This window comes from Tachypleus tridentatus, chromosome 2, assembly GCF_004210375.1.
Source record: "Tachypleus tridentatus isolate NWPU-2018 chromosome 2, ASM421037v1, whole genome shotgun sequence".
NCBI lineage: Eukaryota > Metazoa > Arthropoda > Merostomata > Xiphosura > Limulidae > Tachypleus > Tachypleus tridentatus.
The window spans coordinates 107,170,262-107,190,355 of NC_134826.1; the positions used below are offsets into that span (position 1 = coordinate 107,170,262).

Genomic DNA, 20,094 nt, shown 5'->3' on the forward strand with positions numbered 1-20,094 from the left:
CGGTACAAATGTATTACACATTTAATTTCGTAAACACAGTTTTATTCTAGTTCGTGATTATATTTGAGAAATAGCACCCACGGAGATTGTGAGAATGTGCTGAGAAAATGTATATAACTTTATCTACTCAGACAGTACGCTTTCATCTCGTGTAATGTATACATAAGCTTGTATAACATTAAAAAAGTTGACAGCTGTCAGTAGACGCACAGAAGAATATTGAGATCTCGCCAAAGGTGCCGATTTATCTTTTTTTTTAAAGTTCAGATTACGTTATTGTATTCTGATGTCAGGAATTTCGTCAGATGTATTAATTCTGGCACTTAAAAGTGTACACTTAAAAGTGTACAAATTTACCAAGAACTTCATACTCTGACTTAATTCTCTTTCCAACACCTTGAAATTCTAATGTAACTAGATTTGTCGGGTCAGCGTCCAACTTTCACGTCTAGTAACGACCTTGTGTACGACCAACTACGCGTTTCAGGTTGATTTGATATACGTATAGTAATGCCACTTGTGTGTCAGGCCAGCTGGAATATTTCACATCTCTAAGGGAATATGACACCTCCTCGCCTCCTCTAACGGACATCTAAATAACTACAGAAGGTTACAAGGACGGAAAAGGGCCGTCCAGTCTCAAACAGCACAGGATTTTATGTTTACAGGCACATTTTGTTTGTCGAAAGGCGGTCGAACACAACTGGATGTTTGATTCTTTTATTGCTGTCTTCTCGACTGACGAGGACCTCGAATGTGATTCGTCGTCAGACTGTCAAGTGGGTGGTTTAAATCAAACTACAAAATAGCAGAACAAGGGAGAAAATATCTAGGAATCACTTTTATCAAATCTATTATTTCGCGGGACATTCCATCTTTTTGAGAGTTGTGATCCAATTAGTAACTACTGTAACAACATCTCTCACTGACTTGAAGAGAACAGTCCGTTGTTGAGAGATATTTTCCCAGGAATATTTTTTGGAACACAGTATGAATATCTTCTGGTACTTAGTAGGGCTGTTGTTTGTGGCAGCTGGTCTGTCACAGGCTACAAGCTCCGGTGGATACAGACATACCAGAGACAGAGAATACGAAATGTTTTTTAACTCCGGAGCAAAGCCCAGCCTCACTTCTAATGAAGGATTGCCAAACCAGTTAAAAAAGAACAAAGTGGAAGAGTTGGGTAGTATATTAAAACATCATGTGGCTGCTTTGCGTAGAACGCCTAATAAGCAAGTAGAACTGGTGTTTTTGGTGGACAGTTCGGCTTCCGTAGGGTCAGAAAATTTTTTTAATGAACTGAAATTTGTCAAGAAGTTGCTGGCAGACTTCACTGTTTCCTATGAAGCCACACGTGTAGCGGTAATCACCTTCAGCTCACGAGAACGAGTAGTTAAACACGTGGATCATCTGAGTAATCCATCAGAAGACAATCACAAGTGTGCTCTATTACGGGACCAGTTACCAAGCATCAACTATACAGGAGGGGGAACCTACACCCTGGGAGCTATTCTAAAAGCACAAGTAAGAAAAATGATTCAAATTAAAAATATTTATTTCAGAACTTTTATAAATATCATAATATAAAATTAACAAGAAAAAGCATTAGTGAGAGAAAGAGAAAGATATAATCTGACACATGTAGTCCTAATAGAGACATCTTAGTAGATCTACAGCAGTAAAAAGATGCATAAATACGTAGCATACTTTAGAATTTCGCAAAGGAAAGCGCTACAGGTTGAATCTTATCTAATGATCATGATACATACCAAAGCTATAGGAAAGAATACTTGACTGAATACCTATAATATGCACATCCAATTGTCTATATACATTATACACAACTTCCAGAAAACGCCCAAATCACTTACAACATGTTGGATTATTATAATTTTACCGCTCATCGCCAATTACGTGAACCTGTCTAAAGAGATCTTGCGCTAAGAGAAAACTTTAAAATAGAATCATTTGGTTTTCATTTTCGTTATTCTTGTAGCTTACTTATAAACTAAAGATATTTAAACGAAACAAATAATGCAAGAATTTACAGTTCAGCTACTAGAACTTTACTCAATCATTTTTGTTTGTATCAAAACATTAGAAATTTCACCAATAATTAACGATGAACTCTTTTAGCGATAAGATTTATCACGCTTATTAAGTTGAAATTCAGTTTTAAGTATCTATTACACAAAAATTTCCTGACAGTTTTCTACTACTTTCACCATTTTCAGTCCCCAACTGAACCGAAATTTTAAGAACCTAATATTAGCAAACCAGCTGAATGGTTTTTTTTTTTGTTATCTTCCCATCTAAACTAAAATTTAAATTCGGTAACTAGAGCAAACCATTCAAATTGTAGGTATCTCTCATTTTCTCAGCTAAACGTAATTTTAAAAGACAATATGAGTAAACAAACATTTCTCACTTTTCTTGCTAAACTAGAATGTTAGATAACTAATCTCAGTAAAGAAACCCAAAGTGTTTTTATCAGTGCTTAGTACATATTGTTGTCAAATTTTTAATATATGTAAACTCGATAATTCCTCTTATACGTGAGCTTAAGTCAAAGTGTGGAGTACCATCACTGTTTCATAGAAAGCTGGACAAATATTTTTATTGTTAATATTAGATACTAAAATCATGATGATGCCCAATCCCTGAACAATTTGATTGACATAATGAGCTTTAACATAAGAATCTGATTTATGTTCGAATTTTATGCTGTGTTTCTATATATATAAAAGTATTTCCGAATAATCCGTGGATAAAATGAATTATTCTGTGAGAATTATAGTTTATTACACAGATTGTAACAAAAATGAAGAAATGATGTCTTTTATTTAGTATTATAAATAGTGTATCAAAATTTCAGTTATTAACATGTAATCATGTAATTATATTAATTAGTTATCACCATTAGATTCCATCTAGGAACATAGGGCCGCAATCGCTTGCGGATTCTTCAACAGGTATTTAAGTGAGTAGGTTGTTAGCCCGCCGCACCGAGCTGTCCCTGATTTAGTAGTGTAAGACTAGAGGGAAGGCAGCTAGTCATCACCACTCATCGCCAACTCTTGGGCTACTCTTTTACCAACGAATAGTGGGATTGAGCATCACATTATAACGCCCCCCACGGCTGGGAGGGCGAGCATGTTTGGCGCGACGCTCGGATTACGAGTCGCACGCCTTACGCGCTTGGCCATGCCAGGCCTGTATTTAGGTCCAATGAATTATTTTTTCATAGTTCTTATTTGTTTCAGCATGAAACAGATTTTTCTGCTGGGCCTAAACCTTTTTTTTTACATATATCGTCATTACAACGAGGTGATAATTAAGCAGAGGATTTCTAAGCAGGATAATAATTAAGCGAAGGATTTTTGAAAACTAAAGTTTGCTTGAAAAAATAAGAATTATCGTTTTTATCTCTGGTGAACTATTACTATAAATATATCAAATGTTTTAATTTTTTCTGTCTTTCGTAAGTAATAAACTATTTCATTTTTCTAAATTATTTCTATGTTATTGGTTGTAATATTTATAATAAATTTAGTACTTTCTTGGATTAAGCTTTTAAAACTAAAAAATTATTTTATATTATTAACTTTACATAGGTTTGAAACTAACTTTAACCTCTTTAGCTAGCTGAACCTCTTGATATATTATTGAAACCACAGCTGAAAATACTGTTAATAGCGATGATACTTGTCTGATGATTCAAGGTATTTTAATCAGTACATATTCAAATTTTCTTGCGACACTAAGTGTTTCTAGTCAGCTTGTTAAATTAAATTATCTTCATAACTTTATAAATTATATTTTAAGAGTAGTCTGGGGCTCGGCATGGCCAAGCGTGTTAAGGCGTGCGACTCGTAATCCGAGGGTCGCAGATTCGCATCCCGGTCGCACCAAACATGTTTGCCCTTTCAGCCGTGGAGGCATTATAATGTAACAGTCAATCCCACTATTCGTTATCGTTGATACAAGAGTTGGCGGTGGGTGGTGATGACTGGCTGCTTTCCTTCTAGTCTTACATTACTAAATTAGGAACGGCTAGTGCAGGTAACTCTCGAGTAGCTTTGTGCGAAATTCAGAACAAACAAAGTACTTGTAGTCTGTATATTTTATTTCTTTTATTTTTTTATGTTATTAGAAGGTATTAATAATGAACACAAACTACTAACTGTAAGTTACCTGCAATAGGGTTTTATTACAGGGACAGTAATGCTATAAATGCCATTCACAGACATAACTTAGCGCTTTTTGTTTCAAAGTGTGTGAAGGCACACCGCACTGTAGAATTACAGTTTTGTGACAAATACGTGATACCAGTCTCAGTTTTCAGTTTTTCAGACAAAATGTAAAACGTCTTTACAAACTAAAAGAAGAAGAAAAAAGGGTTATCTATCACTATTTTTCCAGAAAGTAATTAACATTATCTGTTGTAGAATATCACCATAATACTAATTAATATTATTGATAATTACATTTCCGTTAGAGATCCAGCGATAATAGTTACCTGTTATAAAGTTTCACTAGCTGATCGGCATTATCTATCATAGAATTTCACTATAAAAATTAGCATTGTTGGTAAGTATGATTTCACTACGAAAATAGTGATAAGTTGTCTGCTATAAATTTTTTATTAGGTAATCAATATTACCTATTATGTAACTTTGTTACTGGGATAATAATTACAGTTATTGGTATTACAATTTCTCTAAGAAACATATACAGTCATGTGAAAAAGTTAGGACACCCTATGAAAGCCTGTGTATTTTTGTAACATTTTTCGATATATAGATATTTAATCTCAATTTTAACAATACTGAGAGATTATAGGAATATAACTAAACAAGTAAAACTGAAGAAAAGACTTTTCAAGATCTTCTGTAAATGTAATTCTACAAAAACTGAGGAAAAGGTTAGGACACCCTACCCCCTTTGGCTGAAATAACTGCAGTGAGACGCTTCTTGTAGCCATCTACCAGTCTCTGACATCGGTCTGAAGAAAGTTTGCCCCACTCCTCAATGCAGAATTCTTTCAGCTGTGAGATGCTTGAGGGGTTTCTTGCATATACTGCCCATTTCAAGTCATCCCACAGCATCTCAATGGGATTAAGAGCTGGGCTATGACTTGGCCATTCCAGGACTCTCCATTTCTTAGTTTTCAGCCAGTCCTTGGTGGATTTACTGGTATGGTTTGGGTCATTGCCGTGTTGCAGGGTCCAGTTCCGCTTCAGCTTTAATTTTCTTACAGATGGTCTCACAGGATCCTCAAGCACCCTCTGATACACAGTAGAATTCATGGTGGATTCTATGATTGTGAGCTGTCCAGGTCCTACTGCAGCAAAGCAGCCCCAAACCATGACACTTCCACCTCCATGCTTCACAGTTGGTATGAGGTTCTTTCCTGGAATGCTGTATTTGGTTTACGCCAAACATGTCCTCTGTTCTGGTGTACAAATAATTCAATTTTGGACTCATCTGTCCAAAGAACATTATTCCAGAAGTCCTGGTCTTTGTCTACTTTCTCTCTGGCAAACTTCAGTCTGGTCTTGATGTTTCGCTTAGAGAGCAAAGGTTTTCTCCTTGCACACCTTCCATGCAAGTTAAACTTGTGCAGTCTCTTTCTGATTGTAGAGGCATGCACTTTCACATCAACAGTAGCCAGAGCCTGCTGTAGGTCTCGTGATGACACGTTAGGGAATTTGGAAACCTCTTTTAGCATCTTGCGGTCTGCTCTGGGGGTGAACTTGCTTGGACGACCAGACCTGGGCATGTTGACAGTTGTTTTGAAAGCCCTCCACTTGTTGGCTATTTTCCGGATAGTGGAATGGCTGATTTCAAAATATTTTGGAATCTTTTTAAATCCCTTACCAGACTCATAAGCTGCTCCAATTTTCTTTCTGAAGGCCTCAGACAGCTCTTTTGTTCTCATCATGGTGCTCATTCTCACTTCAACAGTCAGGAGCATACAAATTAAATGTCTGAAGTTTAAATAGGGCAAGCCTCATTCAAAATGCTAAGTAACGATCTTCTAATCATGTGCACCTGGTGTAATACACCTGTGTGTGAGTTGAGCCATTTCAAGTGGGAATAAATGTGGGGGTGTCCTAACTTTTTCCTCAGTTAGAATATGCATTTTTGTAGAAGTACATTTACAGAAGATCTTAAAGTCTTTTCTTCAGTTTTAATTGTTTAGTTATATTCCTATAATATCTCAGTATTGTTAAAATTGAGATTAAATATCTATATATCTGAAAATCTTACAAAAATACACAGGCTTTCATAGGGTGTCCTAACTTTTTTTACATGACTGTATGAGTGTTATTTGTTATGGAATTCCACTACAGAGATAATGTTGGAAGTTAGCTGTTGCAAAATATTTCTAAATAAACAGTAATGAGCTTAGCTGTTGTTCAAACATGAAGTATCAGTAAGAAAACGAAACTGTAGTACTAAATATTTGATGTAGTAACGTTATACAAAATGGTTACTTTTCACTAAAATTTACAGCCATTATATTTTTTTGAATGTATTATATACTAAGTAGGCGATATTGTTGGTATTTTGTGCATTGAATATACAATGTAACACAATAATTTATTTCATTAGATTATGATTTTGTTATCACATAACTGGTAATTATATCATATGTTGCGGCTTTCTTAAACAGAAGTAATGGCTAATATTCACTGATCCACTTGAATTTTGCTGAAGCAATATTCATTATGCAACGACTGAAGTTCATATTCTTTTTCTTCTTTACATTTTCACAATTGAAATGTAGTGGTAGTGCGCTTATATTATGAGTAAAAATGATTTCCTTAGTATAATAGTAAGAGATTCTAGCATTCCAATTAGGAATTCTTCCCGGGAACTGAGAAGACATGGGAAGAAGTGGATGTAACGACATGTTACATTCGTTTGGATAGTGTTTGGTAACACTACTATAGTAGTAGGTTTTAATTACAGGTTTTTTTTATTCGACTTCAGATTCTTCTAGTACCTTATTTAATATATATATATATGCAGTTGCATTTTGTGAAGGCCTGACACGGTCTGGTAGTTAGAGCGTTCAACTTACAATATGCGGGTCACGGGTTTAAAACCCCTTACCAAACATGCTCGCCTTTTCAGCCATGTAGGCGTTTAGCGTCATCTTACGTGTGTGAAAGAGTAGCCAAAGGGTTTGAGATGGGCGTGATTAACTAGCTTTCATGTTTTGCAACGAAATTATCTCCTTTTATGTTTTACGGTACCACCATGAAAAAGTTTGGTCAAACTACTGGACTTAAAATATTAAACTTGAGTAACTCATGAAATATGCCTATGACACTTTTTTGGTGTATAGAAACTGATTTAGTTAACGAATATCTTCAGTTTTTAAATGGTAAACATATTAATATAAAGTTCACTTTTGAAAATCAGTTAGAATATGCTTGCCACTGAAGTGTACCATAAGTTACTAGATCCGCATTTTGAAAGTTTTACTCTTTTAATCTTCAAAGAAAACTTGGTTAACACCCGACTATAAACAGTTTAAAAATATGGGAATCAAAACCTTTTATTTTTGGAGCAGGAGCTGAGGATATTAAAGAGTGCTTAGAAGAAGTTGTTTTCCGTTGTTTTATCTAAATATAATAATTAACACAAAAAATGGAAAGCTAATGACCGTCATTTCCTGTTATATTACTTAGTTTTACTTTCGTAATGCTATACTATATCCACAGGTTCAGTTAACATGTGTTTTCAAAACAAAATCTAGGTGAAAAGGTCTCGTTAATTTAAGGACACATAATATCCATTGAATACCTTGATAATGGTATATGAGTTCACGTTCCCGGGGTGCAATCAGGGTTATATTAGATAAAACACTGGAATAGAAGGCTTTGTAGTCGAATAAAAGAACACTGTAACACTAAACCTGCAACACTAGTAGTATTACCACCCACTATCTAAACTCTAAACCATGGGTAGGGGTGGCCAACCTTTTGTTTCCTATGCACCAATTATTTTTCACTTCTAATTCAGATGCGCCACACAAACTTTAACAGCCTTTCAATCCTTTAAGTATGGTAATTTGGAGATATTTGGCAGTTATACATATAATCATTTGTTATATATATATATATATATGTTAATGTGGAGTGTGGACACATGTAGAAGTTGTAAAAAGAATTCAACATGAATACAAGGTAAACTTTATTTACTTTATTGACACTTTCTTTGCATTTGCATTGATATATTTCATTAGTTATTTATGAAAGAATATCTAATAAAAATTTATCAACACAATTAGCAGTTTTAATGAAAAATAATTTTACATGGAGGAAAAATAAACATAACTAGGTTTAATGAGACTTTTGACTTTGCTTCGCTTTCACCAAATCTGTAATATTAGGAGTTAAATTAGTAACTGACAGCAACAGACAGTTTTTCAGACTTGAATCGGATAGTCGCGACCTCAGTTTGTTCTTGATCATTTTCATGGATGAAAATGCTTGCTCGCATCTGTATGTTGTTCCGAAGCGACAGGCATAACTTTGGGCAAATTTTCTCAGTTCTGGAAAATGATCACATGGTAATGATCGCCAAAAATTAAGCATTCCAGATTCACTTGGGAGTGAGGGAAGTTCATTAAATTTACTCTTCAGTACTGAATTTGCTTTTAGATCAATAAGTTCCATCTGTATATTACTAGGCATCTTCAGAATGTTTTGTTCAGTAAGTGAAAATGGATTTATAAATGCAAGCATGCAATCTTCTTCTTTAGCAAAATCACTAAAACGACTATCAAAGACCTCTTGTAGTAGTATGATTTTTTCAATGTATTTTGTAAATTTGGTATTATCTTGAACACATTCACTTTGTTCCTTTAAATGTGGAAATTGGCTCAAATCCTTGTTTTCTAGCTAAGAGATGAACAGTTTTAACTTCATTTTGAATGCACTGATATCATTTACTAAACTAGGAAACAATTTGTCCTTGCCCTGCAGTTTTGAATTTAGGCTAAATCAAACATCATTGAGATGGCTGGTAATATCAATCAAACATCCACCATTGAGATGGCTGGTAATATCAACTAAAAAAGTTGAATCAAACATCCACTTTTCATTACACAAAAGGATCCTTTCCTCAGGCAGCTCTTCTTTTTCTTCCAGAAAACCATGTACAATATTTTTCAGTTTCCAAAATCTTTTGAGAACTTGTCCTCTAGAAAGCCAATGCACTTCGCAATGAAGGATGAGATCACCATATTCCATATCTAACACTTCACAATATTCTCTGAATTCTCTCCTATTTAATCCTTTAGCTCTAATTTTATTCACACATTTTACAACTGGTATCATAACATGCTGCAAATTCAAAATTGTTACACACAGAGACTCTTGGTGTATTATGCAATGATATTTTAGAAGAGGACGACCGAAAAACTTTTCGAGCAAGGCTACAGTTCCAGCAACTCTACCAATCATTGACGGTGCTCCATCAGTACAGACACTTAAGAGTTTACTAAAGTTTAAATGTTGATTTTCTAAACATGACTTTACTTTCTCAAATATGTCTGACCCTCTAGTTTTTCCATGGAGTGATTCAAGGCCAATAAGTTCTTCAAATATGTTAAAATTATCATCAATTCCTCTTATAAAAATACTTAACTGGGCTACATCACATATGTCAGCAGATTCGTCCAAAGCTAATGAAAAGAAAGAGCACGCATGGACACGTTCCTTCAGTTGCTCAAATACATCATGAGAAAGTTCCTCAATGCGTCTTGTAATTGTCTGCTTTGAAAGAGCGATTTCGTTTACCTTTCTTTCAATACTTTTATCACCAAGACATTTTGCAAATTTTTGGAGGCAGGGTTTAACAATATATTCACCGTCAGAGAAAGGCATATGCTTTTTAGCCAACACAAAGGCGATTTCGTAGGATGCTTCGAGCATTGCCAAACTTTCACAACTTCTCTTTACAAAGAGATTTCGCCTCTTTTTCATATCCTCTTTTTTCTTGACCACATATTCTTTCCGTAACTCAGAGCCAGGCATTAACTTTTGTTTTTCTTCTACTTCAACTTGGTGTTTCTTATAGTGTCTGCTAAGATCATGTCTTCTGTTTTCTGAGAGGGTGCTTTCACAAACAATACACATTGGTTTTCATGAAGGACTCGCAATAAATAAGAACTCATTTTCCCACAGTTCATTAAACTGACGTTTGCTATCGCTTTCTGCTTTTCTTTTGCTCATGTTCTTTTTCACTGTAATGGGACTATAAAAAATCGAAAAAAATATTATTATTATTATTATTACTAGTACATCCCACAGGATCATTGATCCTGTTTAATCCATGAGAGTATTGAAATTTTTTTAGATTTCATTTAATCGTAATCAGCTTGAAAAACTGCAACAGATGATGTATAAAACTTTATCGTTTTCAAACATTTGAACTTATACAAAATGTTTGAAAAAACTAAACATATTAAATTAAAAAAACATTATTTATTACTTTTTATCTAGAAAATTTATATAAAAATGATTATAAGCAGTCTTTTTTGTGATACTATTCTCTAACAATGATTATAGGAAATCCTCATGTCCTTTCAGCCTTCTATTACACCAAGTCATAATAACTAAAAAAATTAAAAATTAAAAAAACTGAAAAAAAATTTTTTGATTTAACTTATATATTCGTAATCAGAGTGAAATTCTGCAAAACAAACTGCATCAAATGATGTATAAAACATTGAGATTTTGAGATATTTGAACTTTTACAAAATATTGTATAAAAATTTCAATATTAATACAAAAATTACTATTTAATTTTAAAAGAATTAACTCAATTCAATTTAAAAAAAGAATAAATACTTGCTTATTATGAATATGTTTTCATTTATGTATGCGTGCATATGTGTAAGGAGGAAAACTTTTACTCACGTCAATGCGAAAAATGAAATACTTCTACTGAGCTGCACTTTTTGTTACAATATTTAACATCCGGTTTGCAACGTACAGTTAATCTGACCCTTAAATTTATGTTTGTTTCAATGTATCTATATTTTCTTATGTATTCACGTATGCGTTTTAGGTTTCTGTTTCTGTATCTAAGTTTCTCTTTCTCTTCTTTCTATTATGTCTTGATATAAAGATATATACTGAATTACATAATAAATCATTGCACCAAACGTCTTCATACACAAACACAAATGACAAACACACACACATCAACTTCAAACTCCTAATAAATGGACTCACACTCATATACCCGCAAACGTACATTCTTATCTCTGGGGTATAGTGCGGCACTTGTAATCGTGCAATGCGCCACGGTTGGCGCATGCGCCATAGGTTGGCCACCCCTGCTCTAAATGAATATGACGCTGCCTCTATCTTCTGTTACTTTCGAGTCTTCTTAGTTCCCGAAAAGAATGCCAACTTAGAATCCTTGAGTCATTTACTAGTAACATAAGAAAATCATCACGCTGCCACAACACATTCAGTTACAAAAATGAAAAAAAAGGAAAAGAATAGGACACGTAGTTCAGACGTTCATTATAAGGTAGACTAAAAAATCAATAATCATTGTAGTTATCACTAACAGAATTACAATATCTTTACATTGAATAGTATTTTGTGTAATAATACATCTCAGGACGACTGGTATGGGTTTTAACACGTTTACTTTTCAGGTTAACCTGAAGACGACCTAAGAAGATCGAAATTTTGTTCTTTGCTTTGAAAACATCTGCAGTACCCTAAAATTACAGGTTTAACTATAGTATTATTTTTATTTAAGGCAGTATATTAGATATGAGTTTACTGAATTGTTTGTTTCATGGGATTTAGAACAAAGTTATACAAGGGTTATGTGCCGTATTTGGAAGTGACAGATTAGAGAAAGTCAGTCAACGGCATCCACCTTATGAAACAACTATATATAGAATAATAGGATTTGACCGCCATTCTTAAAACTACGAACACAGCTTTGGAGGGGGGGGATTTTTTGTTTGTTTGTTTTTGAATTTCGCGCAAAGCTACTCGAGGGCTATCTGCACTAGCCGTCCCTAATTTAGCAGTGTAAGACTAGAGGGAAGGCTGCTAGTCATCACCATCTACCGCCAACTCTTGGGCTACTCTTTTACGAACGAATAGTGGGATTGACTGTTACATTATAATGCCCCCACGGCTTAAAGGACGAGCATGTTTGGCGCGACGGGGATGCGAACCCGCGACCCTCAGATTACGAGTCGCACGCCTTAACCCACCTGGCCATGCCGGGCCTAGGGGGGATTATTAATGGACGCGAACAACAGAACTTTAACTAAACAAATCGGCAAGTTAATCAAATGAGTCGCACTCTTCCCAAATTGATCGGACTACCTTTATTTGTAAATAGACTTTACAACACAGATTTCATGCAATGCATTTTACAAATTTCTGCAACAGACGTATTGAAATATTGTAATTAATAAAGGTATACTGCAACGTTACTGACTAGAGTTCACACTACAAACGTTTTATTACAGTAAGTTTAATAACCGGCTAACTCTCTCATGAGACAAAGTCTAATTAACAACGTGCTAGCTAGCATTGTTAACAGCAATGTTTCAGTAAAAAGCTTTAACTACAGTCAAACTTTAACGGCATGTCAAAGTCATGCGACTAAATTACTAACTATCGTTTTTATGACTAAAGTTTTAATAAAAAGGTTCTAATTAGAGTAGCATATGACAAAATTATGCGACTGGGTTAACTACTATCGATATTATGACCAAAGGCTTTGTAAATAAGGCTCTAACTTCTATTTCAATAAGTAACATGCACTAATTATGGTAGTGATATAATAAAAATAGCAAAGAGCTTAGTAATTAGTAAATTTTACTAAAAAGTATTCAAACTATCTCTACTGTCAGTAAAGTTTTACTAAAAAGGACTTCTAGTAGTCAGCAGACTTAATGAATGGGTGGTGGTTGTGACTGTGCCATCAATTAATGTCTTTCTTCCATATTGAGGGCTAGAATGCTAACTTCAAGAGGTATGTTTTTAACTCACTTATCCCCAATGGTAGTACCTTATTTTCTTATTCTTATTTTAATTAATTTTTTCTTTACTTTGGAGAGCAGTCATCTTCCCACAACTATCTGCAGGCAGTAAAGGGTGATATATATGTGGGACATTATAGGCTTGAGCACCCACATCTCTCTCTCCTAATTTCTATTTCTATATCTATTGCTACTCTTATTTCATATGTGAGACTGGCGAATAGACATTAAGACTGAGACACGATGTATCCCCACTGCAACGTGGGTCCTACTTCGGCAATCACCTCCAAAACCTAAGGTAAACATTGTAGCGTGTACCCTGGGATATCTTCAATTAGTGCAGCGTTTTTTGTTTAATTTATTTTTGTTTCAGCTTATTTTTTTAAGTTATAACAAACTAATATAATTAGTCAGAGGTTTGAAATTGCTGTTTCTAACGCAGTCCTTTCTTGTGATTTTGTTTACTTAATTTTATCAAAATGTATTAATTTTCACTAAACTATATATATATATGCATACACAAACATACATCTTATTTGATGAACACGCTTTCAAATGTATTCTGTTGGCCAATTATATCTTTCAAGCAAAAGCGCCAGTCATTTCGCTCATTTTAAGAGTTAAGTAAGAGAGTAATGACATAATGGAAACTTTTATTATTCAGCGTACCAGGGTTTATTAAAGTGTATTTAAATGTATACAACTAAATGACTTCCCTCATAAAGAAATAAAAAATCACAAAAACATATCATGTTGATTATTAAAAATTACCAATTAAATGCCGTCTGAGACTTATTTCTTTGAGGCCTTCAACTAGATACATATAAATCCTCAGTACATTTTTTTTCTTGCCAGGAGAAATAAATGGCATTTAGTAATGGTGTTAATTCTTGGCGAGAGGTGAAGTCAGAAAAAAAAATCATATGATCCACCCATGTGATCATTACGAACGTTCAGAGAGTTTCATTATTGGCTATAATAAAATAATTCAGTAAACGCATTTTGCCTCTTTTTGAAATTAACTTTATATCAATTGATAATTGTTTAGATAAATTGCTAGGTGGACTGTTAACTTTTTTCTACAATAGCTGTCTAGAACGATTGTAAACTTATAGTTTGATCCCTTCTCTGACTCTTCTTAAACTCAAACAGTAAACTATTCGAAAAACCTTTGAATAAAAGACAATACAGAAAAGCATACAGAAAAATTAATGTCTTATTTATATCGGAAGTGCCTACAATTAGCTGTTATAGTGAATGGGTTGTTTAGAAATTGCTTCTGTGTAAGACAGTTAAACCAAAAATAAAACAGTGTTTTGTAAATTATCTGCCATAATGCTAAATTGAACGATGTCTGATAACATGTGGCCCCGAGAACATGATCTCCTTGATCGCCTCCCAAAGGGAGCGCGTGCTTCTTCATCATCCATGTCATCTTTTCTCTTTTCTTTTCTTTTTATTTTATAAATAAAACCATCAGCAGGCGTCGACAAATTAGAAGTGATAAGGCTAAAGATAAGAGGTGATGCTGGCTATTAACAACAGCAACCTACATGGTTAAATATTTGTATTAACTTTGTCATTATCTAGATCGTTTTGCATAAGAGAAATAGCGTAATTACTTTACGAATAACAAATGTGTTAGATAAACATGCTTTTTGCTAAAGTTACTGCACAGACGTAGCTATCGTTAGCTCAAATAGGCACGGCATAGCCAGGTGGTTAGCGCACTCGACTCGTAATCTGAGAGCAGGTTTGAATTCCTGTCACACCTAATATGCTTGCCATTTCGGCCTTGCCAGCATTATAATGTGACGATCAATCCCACTAATCGTTGGTAAAGGGGTAGCTCAAGAGTTGGCGGTGCGTGCCATCTCTCTAGTCTTATACTGCTACATTAGGGACGGCTAGCGCAAAACTCTTGTAGTTTTGTGCGAAGATTCAAAACAAACAAAGGTTAAGCCAAACACATTCCAGATAGAACCATATTTCAGACAACTATTATCAAGCCAAACACGCTTCAGCTAATTCCAGTTCATACATACCTACTGTAAAGCCAGTTGCACTCTAGCTACAGCCACATATCAAACATTCATATTGTAAAGCCAAGCACACTCCAGTTAGGATTTCAGTTCAGGCATAGTTATCGTAAAGATAAACATACTCCAATAAAAGTGTTGCATTATTAAAACAGTTATCGTAAAGATAAACATTCTCTGAGCTACCTTTAACAAAAACGAAATGAATAACTAAATCTACTTCTTACGAAGTAAAGGAAAATCAGTTAAATACTTTTCCACTATCAGATGCGTTTTGCTAATATTCGTCAGTCATTTTGACTCTCTAAAGAGAACAGCTTGATACTGTAGGGACTGGAATAAAGACAATATCTTATATGCTAGTTTTCAAGAGACCAATTATGCATTTTGTCGTCAGCTCATTTCACGTTCATGTAAATGACGGCTCGAATAAATTTTTATTTGAAACCCAATTCTTCAAAACCAAGTTAGATTAGTTTCAGTTTTTTTAGTGTTAATATTTTATTACTCAACACATTTAACGAAAATCAAGAGAATGAATGAGATGTTCTGTATGGCTGACAACATATCAGATACAGATTTGTATTCATAATTCATCATTGAAAAGATAACTAAATACATTATAAATTTTATAATAAGTTATCAATGAAGAGCACAACTATTTCAATAAATGTGTTGCATATTATTCATGACAGGACACAAATTTATTTCAGAAATTTAGAAATATGATTAACTACTTGAAGCATCTTTCTGTCGTCTCAACCAATATAAATACAACAACACATTTAGTTTATATCTAATTAACACACCATCAAACTCCAACACATATATTTCAGAACTTATAGCTAACTCGCTCATTATCAGGCTTACTAACGTATATTATAGAGCGTTTAGCAAACTCACACATTAGTAAACTCCCTCACATTTATTCATAGGTTAATGAAAGATAATTCACGTTCCATAAAACTTCTTAACGGATGTTTCAGAGTTTATAGCTAACTCATAAACTACCAAACTCCATCATAAATAGTTAAGGGATTGTAACTACAAACAAACAAACTCCTCTCGCATATGTTTCAGAGATAATGGGGATCTCACACACAGTCAAACTCCCTTATGTATATTTCAGGTTTATAGCAGAATCACACTCCATTTAACCTCCTCGAGTACATTTCAGAGTTTAGAGTTAACTCACGCATCATCAAAAGATTGTACGGATTATGATAAGGTTAAAACCGCTATTTTTTAAGCATACAAGTTAGTAACAGAGGTTTATTGTAAAAAATTTCGAGGTTATCGTAAACACGAAAGCCAAACTTATATGGAATTTGCTTACGAAAAAGAGGTTTATTTCGATCTATGGTGTAATTCTAAGCCTATTGGCAAGAGTTTGAGCAAATTAAAAAAATTATGTCTAATTGAGGAATTTAAACGCTGTAAAAGTGACAACCTTCAAACTTACTTAGATTAAAATAAAGTTGAAACACTACAGGAAGCAGCTGTTCTTTCTGATGATTACACTTTAACACATAAAACTACTTTTTATAAAAAGAAATTCTATCCATCTCAACAAAATCCTGTATCTGTCCAATCCACTAAGGTTGAGGATTCTTAAAAATTCAGCTCTTCTATTTCGAAATCTTCTTACAGACGGTATAAACCTTCATCAATACCACTATACCATTGATCTAAAAACCCGGTTATCACCGACTGTTGATGTTTGAAAAAGAAATAAGTAAGGAGGCAACACCCTGTTCGCGTCCACATATGACCCTGGTTTCACCAGATCAACCGAAGTTGTTGATTTGGCTTCTGATAATAACACTGCTAATCCCATTCCCATACATATTCTTCGTGATATTAGGGTGATTCAATCATTATTGTTAGAAAGTACATTGCCTTCAAATTCGATTTCTGCCACTGGTGAGTCTGTAATTGTTCAGGGTATTGAGAGCGACTTTGTTGACGTTCCTTTTCGTAAGATATATTTAACATCAGACCTAGTTTCGGGACCAGTTGTGGTTTGAGCAAGACCTACTTTGCCAAGTAAAGGAGTATCATTATTGTTGAGAAACAATTTGTCTGGGGAAAAGTTGTTGCCAAACCCATAAGGGTTTGCGAGCTGACTGCTTCATCTAAGGATGATGTTATTGGTGAGGAGAATCCGGATGTGTTTCTTTCGCGCTCTTGCGCACTATCCAATTCCCTCATTAGCATTTTAAAATTTATAGCTAACTAATCTTCCTCACATATATTTCATAATTTGTAGCTAACGCAAGCGCTATTAAATTCCTTCAAGAATATTGTAGCGTTTATAACTAGTTCGCACAGAGTAAAACACCACCTTATTTCGATATTTATAGATAACTAATCTGACTCCCTCATGTATATTTCAGAATTTACGGTAATTCATGCACTATCAATCTCCCTTCAGTATATTTCACCCTTTATATTTAACTCACGCTCAATCAAAGTTTCTCGGGAATATTTCAGAGTTGAAAGCTAAATGAAGCTCCATGAATCTCACCCACATATATTTCACTACTTGTATCTCGCTCACGCAGCTCGAAACTCCCTCTCGTTTATTTCAGACTTTGTAACTAATTCATATATTATCAAGCTTTCTAAGTTATATTTCAAAGTAATTACTCAATCACTCATCATAAATATACCTCGCGAATATTTCTGAGTTTATAGCAGCTCACACACTATCAAATTTCCTCACTTATATTTCAGTTTATAGCTATTTCACGTACTATCAAATTTCTTCACGCGGATTTCAAACCTCATACTTCGCGATACATCAAACTTCCTAACAAATATTTAGAAGCAACCCGAGATTAAGGTGTTGGCTTACCGGGCTGAAGCCCAGGGCCGCAAGCTGTGACTCTAAATGTATTGCACGTAAAGGTTCTGTTTCGAGGGGGCCAATAAAACCCTTAATCCGACCTCGTTCCGAGGATTATATCTAAACATCATAAAAACTCCCTTACGTATATTTCCGAGTTTTTGTCTAATTAATGCATTATCAATATTCCTCAAGCATATTTCAGACCTTTTAACTAGTTTAGTCAAACTTTCTAACATGTAGTTCAAACTTTATAGCTCACTCCTGAACTATCAAAATCAGTTACATACATTTTAGAGTTCATAGTGAACTAACTCATTACCAAACTCTCTCGCATAGGTTTCACTGTTTATAGGTAACTTACGCACCAGCAAACTCTCTAAATTACATTTCATAGTTTATAGCTAATTAACACTCAATAAAACTCCCACATGTATATTTCCAAGCTTGTAGCTTACTCATGATTCATCAAATTCCCTTTCAACAGTGGCGTATTTAGGTAGTGGCTAGAGTGGGCTCAGTTCCAGTACCCATGGTCTTAATGAAGTCCCATTGATAATTTTACTTTGTAAAATTAGATGAAATGTAGAGCCCACAAAAATTATTAGCCCCTGGGCCCGAACAACCTTAAATCTGCCTTTCAAGTATTTCAGAGTGTTGAGTTGTATCAAACTTTCACATGTAAATTTCAGGTTCTATAGGCAACTCAGAGACTATCAAACTCTCTCACATATCTTTCACAGTTTATAGCTAATAAAACTCCATCATTTCTATTTATTGCTAAATTACGCACTATCCAAACCTCTCACCCACCTTTTAATGTTTATAGATGGCTAACGCATTAACAAACTCCCTCACGTATTGATTATTTTACAACTGACTCACACTTTAAAATTCCATCACATATTTTTCTGTATTTATGGCTAACTCCTGTATAACCAATCTTGAAAATACACTTTTCAGTGTTTGTAGCTAATTGAAGCACAATAAAACTTCCTAAAATATATTAGGCATTCGACTCGCAATCTGAGGGTCGAGGGTTTGAATCATCGCCACACCAAACATACTCGCCCTTTCTGTCATTAGAGTGTTATAACGTGTAGGTCAATACAACTATTTGTTGATAAAACAGTAGCTCAAGAGTTGGCGATGGATGACGATTATTAGCTGTCTTGCCTCTAGTCTTACACTGCTAAATTAGGAACGGCTAGCGCAGATAGCCCTCGTGTAGCTTCATGCGAAATTAAAAAAAAAATGTCGATAAGCATTATGAAATTCACTCATATATATTTCAGATTTTATAACTATCTCACACACCATCAAACTCGTTCATATTTCATACATAACTCACTCTTACGTATACTTTAAACTTCACAGCTTCTTACATACTATGAAACTCACATGAATGGGGAAGGATTTATAGCTAACTCATGATCCATCAAAATCTTTCTCATATATTTCAGAGTGTTTGCTAACTCACAACACATACTATCACTCTCCTTTGCATACATTTTGGGGTTTATAGTCAACTCACACACCGTCAGCCTACCTCACTTTTTTTTTTCAGAATTTTTAGCTAACTAATGCACTAAGAACACATCGTTTGCTAGTTTCTGATAAATAGTGATATTTGTTTATAAATGTCTCGACTCACACTTCTGGCGTAATCAAGGACAAATTTCCAAGCACTATAGTGATAAGGATATAGTCCACTAATACATTACGCTTGAGTTTAGGGGGATTTGAAACACTTGTTAGCTCCAAAAGCTTTTTGTTTAAGTTAAATCTCAAGTAGGTAAGTCTGTCATTTTAAGCAAATAAATTAATTTGTTCGCCATGAATCTGGGCCATCCATTAAATACTCAGTTCTAGAACAGATAAAATACTTAATATACTTTGTAAATTTATAAAACTCTTGTATATAAACCATCATATGTAATAGAAATTAGTAATAACCGTTATTATAAATTATATTGTCTTTTATGTATAAATTTGATACACGTTAACATTTTATTAACTTCTAAATTAAAATTAAAATTTCCGATTATTTGAAACAGTGATACGTTAACATACAGATAAAACAAATCGGAGACTCATCTGAAATGAATGATAATATGTAATATAATAAACTGGAGGTTCGTGTCCGAAATCTGAATCAGAGA

At 34.2% G+C, this 20,094-nt stretch overlaps 2 protein-coding genes across 8 annotated transcripts in view; one reads left to right on the forward strand and one right to left on the reverse strand.

The window, feature by feature from the left end:
• Positions 1-623: 623 nt before the first annotated feature.
• The window catches only part of LOC143244794 (sushi, von Willebrand factor type A, EGF and pentraxin domain-containing protein 1-like), a 33,739-nt gene continuing 14,268 nt past the window's right edge, over positions 624-20,094 (forward strand). The window contains exon 1 of one of the 2 annotated variants that reach the window (XM_076490130.1): positions 624-1,524. In XM_076490130.1, the coding sequence (XP_076346245.1) occupies positions 991-1,524 (534 nt within the window). In that variant the 5' untranslated portion in view covers positions 624-990. The remainder of the gene's footprint in view (positions 1,525-20,094) is intronic. The other variant, XM_076490129.1, reaches the window with a different exon arrangement.
• The window catches only part of LOC143244793 (general transcription factor II-I repeat domain-containing protein 2A-like), a 41,078-nt gene continuing 29,188 nt past the window's right edge, over positions 8,205-20,094 (reverse strand). For all 6 annotated transcript variants that reach the window (XM_076490127.1, XM_076490126.1, XM_076490128.1 and 3 more), the window contains one exon: positions 8,205-10,275. In XM_076490127.1, the coding sequence (XP_076346242.1) occupies positions 9,021-10,157 (1,137 nt within the window). In that variant the 5' untranslated portion in view covers positions 10,158-10,275 and the 3' untranslated portion in view covers positions 8,205-9,020. The remainder of the gene's footprint in view (positions 10,276-20,094) is intronic.